The sequence below is a fragment of the Myotis lucifugus genome, unplaced genomic scaffold, assembly GCF_000147115.1.
Source record: "Myotis lucifugus unplaced genomic scaffold, Myoluc2.0 scaffold_2320, whole genome shotgun sequence".
NCBI classification, from domain to species: Eukaryota; Metazoa; Chordata; class Mammalia; order Chiroptera; family Vespertilionidae; genus Myotis; species Myotis lucifugus.
In genome coordinates this window covers 20755-28290 of record NW_005873368.1, presented here as the reverse complement: position 1 = coordinate 28290, position 7536 = coordinate 20755, and the positions used below count along the sequence as shown (strand labels likewise).

The 7536-nt window shown below is 55.9% G+C and overlaps 1 protein-coding gene across 1 annotated transcript; it reads left to right on the top strand.

Moving 5' to 3' along the window:
- Window positions 1–4: 4 nt before the first annotated feature.
- ZNF710 (zinc finger protein 710) lies at window positions 5–6232 on the top strand (the record flags this gene model as incomplete). Its single annotated transcript, XM_006108440.2, has 3 exons — window positions 5–892; window positions 5101–5292; window positions 5808–6232. Coding segments are annotated over 3 exons (1467 nt in total), but the record flags the coding sequence as incomplete, so codon positions are not given.
- Window positions 6233–7536: the final 1304 nt, after the last annotated feature.

The window sequence follows — 7536 nt, the reverse complement described above, 5'->3', positions numbered from 1 at the left end:
CCGATCCGCCCGGGAGGTCTTCCCGGAGCCCAGCCTGGCGCTGCCGGGGCCCGAGGCCTTGCCCGCCGAGTGCGGCTTCGAGCCGCCGCCGCCGCCGCACCTGGCCCCGCTGAGCGACCCCGAGGCGCCCGCCGTGTGGTCCCCGGAGCCCCTGAAGCCGGAGGGCTTCGCGTGGCAGGAGGCGGGCGAGCTGGACCAGGCGGACGCGGCCGGCTCCACGGCCGAGCGGCACAAGAAGGCGCAGCTGGACCGGCTGGACATCAACGTGCAGATCGACGACTCGTACCTGGTGGAGGCGGGCGACCGGCAGAAGCGCTGGCAGTGCCGCATGTGCGAGAAGTCCTACACGTCCAAGTACAACCTGGTGACGCACATCCTGGGCCACAACGGCATCAAGCCGCACTCCTGCCCGCACTGCAGCAAGCTCTTCAAGCAGCCCAGCCACCTGCAGACGCACCTGCTCACGCACCAGGGCACGCGGCCGCACAAGTGCCAGGTGTGCCACAAGGCCTTCACGCAGACCAGCCACCTCAAGCGCCACATGCTGCTGCACTCCGAGGTCAAGCCCTACAGCTGCCACTTCTGCGGCCGCGGCTTCGCCTACCCCAGCGAGCTCAAGGCCCACGAGGTCAAGCACGAGAGCGGCCGCTGCCACGTGTGCGTCGAGTGCGGCCTGGACTTCTCCACGCTGACGCAGCTCAAGCGCCACCTGGCCTCCCACCAGGGCCCCACCCTCTACCAGTGCCTCGAGTGCGACAAGTCCTTCCACTACCGCAGCCAGCTGCAGAACCACATGCTCAAGCACCAGAACGTGCGGCCCTTCGTGTGCACCGAGTGCGGCATGGAGTTCAGCCAGGTCCACCACCTCAAGCAGCACTCGCTCACCCACAAGGTACGCCGCCCCGCCTCCCCGCGTCTCCCTTCGCCTCCCCCCCTGGCTCCGCCCTCTCCTGGCCCTCACCCAGGGCTTCCCTGAGGCCGTAATAGAGTTGGTTCACAGATGAACAGTTCTTACTTATTTTTAATATATATTTCTATTGATTTCAGAGAGGAAGGGAGAGGGAGGGAGAGATAGAAACATCAATGATGAGAGAGAAGAGAGAGCTGGCTGCCTCCTGCACACCCCCTACTGGGGATCGAGCCCACAACCTGGGTATGTGCCCTTGATGGGGTCAAACCCGGGACCCTTCAGTCCACAGGCCTTCGCTCTGTCCACTGACCCACACACCAGCTGGAACCTTAGTTTTATAGTTACATATTCAGGAAAATACTAGTATACATAATTTAAATTAGTTGCCTTTAAAAAAAAAAATCCTCACCCAAGAATATAGTTTGGGGTTGTTTTTCATTGATTCGAGAGAGAGAGGAAGGGAGAGAGAAACATCTGTTGGTTGCCTCCTGCATGTGCCCCAAAGGCGGGATTGAACCCGCAGCCTGCCTCGGAGCCCTGACCAGGAATCCAACACGAGACCCTTCGGTGCATGGGATGACACTCTAACCATTGAACCACATCAGCCAGGGCAGAATTTAATTGTCTTTTAAATAGTAAAACCTGACTTATGTTTGAGAAAATTTTATTTATGTATTTTTATTGATTTCATAGAGAGAGGAAGGGAGAGGGAGAGATAGAAACATCAATGATGAGAATCGTGGATCGGCTGCCTCCTGCGCGCCCCCCCACTGGGGATCGAGCCCACAACCTAGGCATGTGCCCTTGACGGGGAATCGAACCCGGGACCCTTCAGTCCGCAGGCCGATGCTCCATCCACTGAGCCACACCATCTAGGGCCGGCCTGTGGTCTCCACCCCAAATCAGCCAACTGCATACATTGAAGCTGCTGTGCATAGAGCTACCTCTCCTCATAATGGTGGCCTTGAAGTTCTCACAGTGGACATGGCAGTGAGGGAGGAGCAACAGCCTGCCAGGCCAGGAGCCCAGCTCCCTCCCCGCGCCTCCCCACCCCTGCGCCCCCCCAGCCCTGGGAAGCTTGTCCAACAGAGCAAAAATGACTTGTAGGTTTCAATGCAGGTGCCCCCACCGTCGGCTGGTGTAGCTGCCAAGAGCATAATGTTAAGGATTCTGCAGCTGAATCGAGGCTCAGCCGTAACGGGGAATGTGCCCCCAAGTAAAAACCAGATGACTGGTTATGAGTGTCTGCGGGGGGTGGGAGTGAAGAGGGGCAAGTTCATGGGCGAGAGAGTTGCCATCTTTCTCTTCTCCTAAAAGTCCCACCTGTCTGCAGAGTGTTAAGAGATAAATAATAGAAACATCAATGATGAGAATCATGGATCGGCTGCCTCCTGCACGCCCCCCCCCCCCCACTGGGGATCGAGCCCACAACCTGGGCAGGTGTCCTTGACGGGGAATCGAACCCGGGACCCTTCAGTCCGCAGGCCGATGCTCTATCCATTGAGATAAACCATCTAGGGCCGGCTGGATCTCAGCGAAGAAAAGCTGAGAGCAAAAATCAAAGTGAATCCGATTGGAGACGTGCCTCTCATCGGCCTGGATGTGTACAGCACTTGCAGACCGAGTTCCCAAAGGGCAGGGCCCCCTGGTGGCCATACACATCTTCTGAGTCTCCGGCGAGCCTATCAGACGTGAGACACGGCCCTGCCTGCTAAGAGAAATACACAGGAACCGTTACATTATGGTAGGAAACTTTGTGCGGAGCAGCGGTTGGGACCGCAGCTGTGACCACACCAACGTGTCTGTCCCACTGGGGTTCTAGCCAAGAGACTGGCCCCCGAGTTTTGTCCTAACATTTTCCCTAGACCAGTGGTTCTCAACCTTCTGGCCCTTTAAATACAGTTCCTCATGTTGGGACCCAACCATAAAATTATTTTCGTGGCTACTTCATAACTGTAATGTTGCTGTTGTGATGAATCGTCATGTCAATATCTGATAGGCAGGATGGTCTTAGGCGACCCCTGTGAAAGGGTCATTCAACCGCCAAAGGGGTCGCGACCCACAGGTTGAGAACCGCTGCCCTAGACACCGAAGTGGACCCCCTGTGCCCTCAGCACCCTGTTCTGCTCTGGGGCCACCTCCAGACCCTGGCAAAGCAAGGTGACAACCCAAACCAGAGCGTTTCCCTGGAGCCTTTGTCTCTGGCGCTGACTGTCCCAAACCCCATCAGGGACAGGCGTTGCATTGGGCACCTGTTGAGACTAAAACTCCCACCGAATGGGAATCTCCAGGAAGCGGCCTGAGCGGCTGTTCATTCAGCAAGAATTATATGTTGTAACACTCTCTCTCGGAGTCAGCAGAGTTTGAAGGGTCTAGCCAGGGTGGGCAAACTTTTTGACTCGAGGGCCACAATGGTTTTTTAAACTGGGGCCGGAGGGGCCGGGAAAAAAAAGCATGGGAGGGAGGGTTTTTTGTGAAACTTAATATAAAATTCAAAAGTAAAACATTCATTACATAAAAAGGGGTACCAGTCCCTTTTTTCCTTTTTTTTTTTAGTTTTACTCATTTCAAAACGCGGCCGGATTCCGCCCGTGGGCCGTAGTTTGCCCACGGCTGGTCTAAATTCTACACAGACCCCGAGTGTCGCTTTTCCTGAGGCGGCCGTACCTGTAATCATATTCTCAAAGGGGTCTGTGAAGTGGTCTGAAAAGACCACTGAGAGGGATGCACTTAGGACAGTGGTCGGCAAACCGCGGCTCGCGAGCCACATGCGGCTCTTTGGCCCCTTGAGTGTGGCTCTTGCACAGAATACCATGTGCGGGCGCGCACGTACAGTGTGAAGTTGACTTAAAACTTAAAAAAAAAATTTAAAAAAAAAAACGTATTAAGTTAATTTTAGGGAACGCTGTGGAGTGAAAGAAGATGTAGTGTCGAGGATGGGAGAGAGGTATGTGGAGATGGTTTGGACATACAGAGAGGATGAACGAAAGGAGACAGACGAAACAAGTATACAAGACGCCTGTGGATGGGAGAGTTGGAAGGGGTCGAACTCAGCGAACGTACCTCCATCAGATTGAGGACGTTTTTAGCAAAGGCCAGCTTAGGAGGACCCTAATGAAGTGAATAACAATGTACCTACCTGTATAGTTTCAGTTTAAAAAATTTGGCTCTCAAAAGAGATTTCAGTCGTTGTACTGTTGATATTTGGCTCTGTTGACTAATGAGTCTGCCGACCACTGACTTAGGAGAAAAACCCATGTACACATCCTGGATCTGAGGAAAGAGACCACGGCCACCAGGCTACGGCTGTGTCTTGGCCAAAGGCCCCGGGTGCCTGGTGTGATGCTGGTTTGTAGGAGGTGCCTGGTAAATGGCTGCTGAATGAATCAACAAATCCATGAATGGACTAAAGCATTTGCCTGGAGAGCAGGAGACAGCAGGTGTGTAGGTAGGAACAATAAGGCCCAGGCAGCCCTAGCTGGTTTGGCTCAGTGGATAGAGCGTCAGCCAGTGGACTGAAGGATCCCGGGTTTGATTCCGGTCAAGGGCACATGCCTCGGTTGCAGGCTCGATCCCCGGCCCTGATCGGGGCGCATACAGGAGGCAACCAATCGATGTGTCTCTCTCTCATCGATGTTCCTCTCTGTCTCTCCCCCTGCATTGCACTTTCTCTAAAAATCAATTGAAAAATGTCCTAGGGGCTGGCCAGCCAGCATGGCTGTGGTTGAGCGTCGACCTATGGACCAGGAGGTCACGGTTCAATGCCTGGTCGGGGCACATGCTCAGGTTTCGGGCTCGATCCCCAGTGTGGGGCGTGCAGGAGGCAGCCGATCAATGATTCTCTCTCATCATTGATGTTCTCTCTCTCTCCCTCCCTCTCCCTTCCTCTCTGAAATCAATAAAAATATATTCTGAAATCAATAAAAATATGTTTTAAAAAAATCCTCAGGTGAGGACTAATAAAAAATAAATACGGCCCAGCCAGTCTCTGCCTAGTTAACACCGGAAGGCTTCCTGGAGGCAGTGGCCCTGCTTGGCATTCTAAACAAGGGGCTTCTGTTTGGAACACCCCCAGGAAGTCATTCCCCAGAAGCTGTACAGGCGCTCTGACCCTCTCGGGTCCACTCAGAGGCTGTGCCCATCGTGTGGCCCTGACCATTACCTCTCCCCACCCCCCCCTGCCCCCCCAGGGTGTGAAGGAGTTCAAGTGCGAGGTGTGTGGCCGGGAGTTCACGCTGCAGGCGAACATGAAGCGGCACATGCTGATCCACACCAGCGTCCGGCCCTACCAGTGCCACATCTGCTTCAAGACCTTCGTGCAGAAGCAGACCCTCAAGACCCACATGATTGTACACTCGCCGGTGAAGCCATTCAAATGCAAGGTACCCGGCCCGCAGGCCCCAAGACGGGCCTGTCCCCTGGGCGGCCCGGAGTCGGCAGGACTGCGGCAGCGCAAGCCCACCCAGCGGTGGCCTGGCCAAGGGCGGGCACGTCTGTATGCAATGCATACAGTCGGCGCTGGGTGGGCGAAACTGCCCGGGCTTTGGGGAGATGGGAGTGGGTGGTGCGGTTCGGATCTTACAAGTTGCTGAAGCTGTGTTTCCTGAGAGTTGGGGAGTTGAGGGGGCGGGGGGTATGAAGGTCAAGGTGCAGCCACTGGGAGAGAGCCCAGGCCAGGGACTTGGTGCAGCAGGAGATCTGAACCCTGGGTTTCGAACCAGGAACAGTGACCGGTGGAGGAGGCTCAGCTCTCTGCCTCTCAGGGGTCCCATAGGAAAGAATGAAACGGGCGCTGGCCGTAGCAGGTGGGACCGCAGCCCGGCCAGGGAGGTGGGCGGGGGCTGGGTTCTGGAGGGCGGACCCCCTGTGGGCTGACGGCGCCCGTGGTGTGTTCCAGGTGTGCGGGAAGTCCTTCAACCGCATGTACAACCTGCTGGGCCACATGCACCTGCACGCGGGCAGCAAGCCCTTCAAGTGCCCCTACTGCTCCAGCAAGTTCAACCTCAAGGGCAACCTGAGCCGGCACATGAAGGTCAAGCACGGGGTCATGGACATCGGCCTGGACAGCCAAGGTGGGTGGGCCACGCGCAGCGGACGGACCAGGAGCGGGACTCTCACGGCGCACGCTGGAGCCTCCTGTCCCGTTAGGGGGGGCGGGAGGCTGGCCAGGCCTGAGACCTCGCTGGGGTGGGCTCAGGTCTGGAGAGCGGGCCCCCTGGAGGGCCACGGTGGTGACGACGGGATGTTCATGTATTCTTCAAAGGATTTAAGCGGGCTCACGTGAACCGTATAATAAAAAGAATACCGTTTATTGAGTGCGAACTGTGTGCCAAGCCTTTATTCACTCACGTGACCCTGAAGGTGAGGTTGGCTCTGTGGTTATCGCCGCCGTGTTACCGATGCGGACGCTCAAGGGCAGAGACGTTAGGTAACTCGTGTCAAATCGCAACACGCGGGAACGATACCGTCTCTCATTACTGAGAGATGACGTAAAATGAAGGGGCGGGAAGGAAATTATCAAATGGGAAAATGGCATCTGGAGAGATAAGGGGAAGCCAGGTGAGGTCCCAACGCCACGTGCACCGTGGGAAGTCTGGCGGGCAGGCAGAAGGGAGCGCTGAGCTTCCCGGCAGCCAAGGCAAAAAGTGCGATTGTCCTCAGGGGCCCAGGATGGCTGCTGGTGGGAGAGGAAGAGCCTGCTCCCCCTTTGCTCTGTGAAGCCAACAAGAACATTCTGAGGATTCACAGGGCAGCCTTTCCTCATCCTAAGAGTTCATTGGGCAAGGGGTGGGCGGGGTTTGCCCCTAGACCTGAGGTTCTCAACAGAGCGGGGAGTTACCCCCAAGGGATGTTTGGCCCGTGTTTGGTTGTCACAACTGGGGTGATGCTACTGGCATGGAGCTGACGGGGGCCGGGGGTGCCGCTAAACATCCTACAATGCACAGGACGGGCCCCCCAACAAACAATGATGGCCCCAAATGTTAGTCGGGCTGGGGTTGAAAGCCCTGCCTTAGACTTATCAGGGTACCCCGGTCTGGGGTCCATTTCTCCCCCAAACACTTCCATGTCCGAGGTGGGCAGGGGCAGAATGCACACTAAGGCTTAGCCCCAGCCCTGGTGGCCACCCTCCCAGGGTCCCCAGATCATCCCCCGGGGTCCCCCCTCCCACCCCCCGCCCCCTCCCGTGACTCACTGTGAAAACTGCACGATCTGCCTGTTATTTTGACGCTCAGCCCTTGAGTCCGACACAACTAGTGTTCGAATGAGATTTCTGTTGAAGAAATCTTCACAGCGCTTAGAGGTTCTGACTCCGCCTCCGAGATCGACGTTAAGAGGGGGCGCGCATGTCCTTCACTAAAGAAGATTCAGGTATATAACAGTATTAGAGCAGGAAACTTCTCTTATCCGACAGGAACAGAAAAGACCAAGTAAGGGCTTTTAAAAACGTGATACTGCTAAACAAGGTTGCGTGGTTCGCACGTCAGACAAAGTGCGAGTGAGAAATCAACCCCGGAGTTACGAGTCACCCCCAATAGACCTCACATCTCCTTTGCATATCCATGAGAGCGAGTAATGAGAGAAGGAGCCGTGCTAAGACAACTCCCAGCATCACTCCGCCAGGCCCT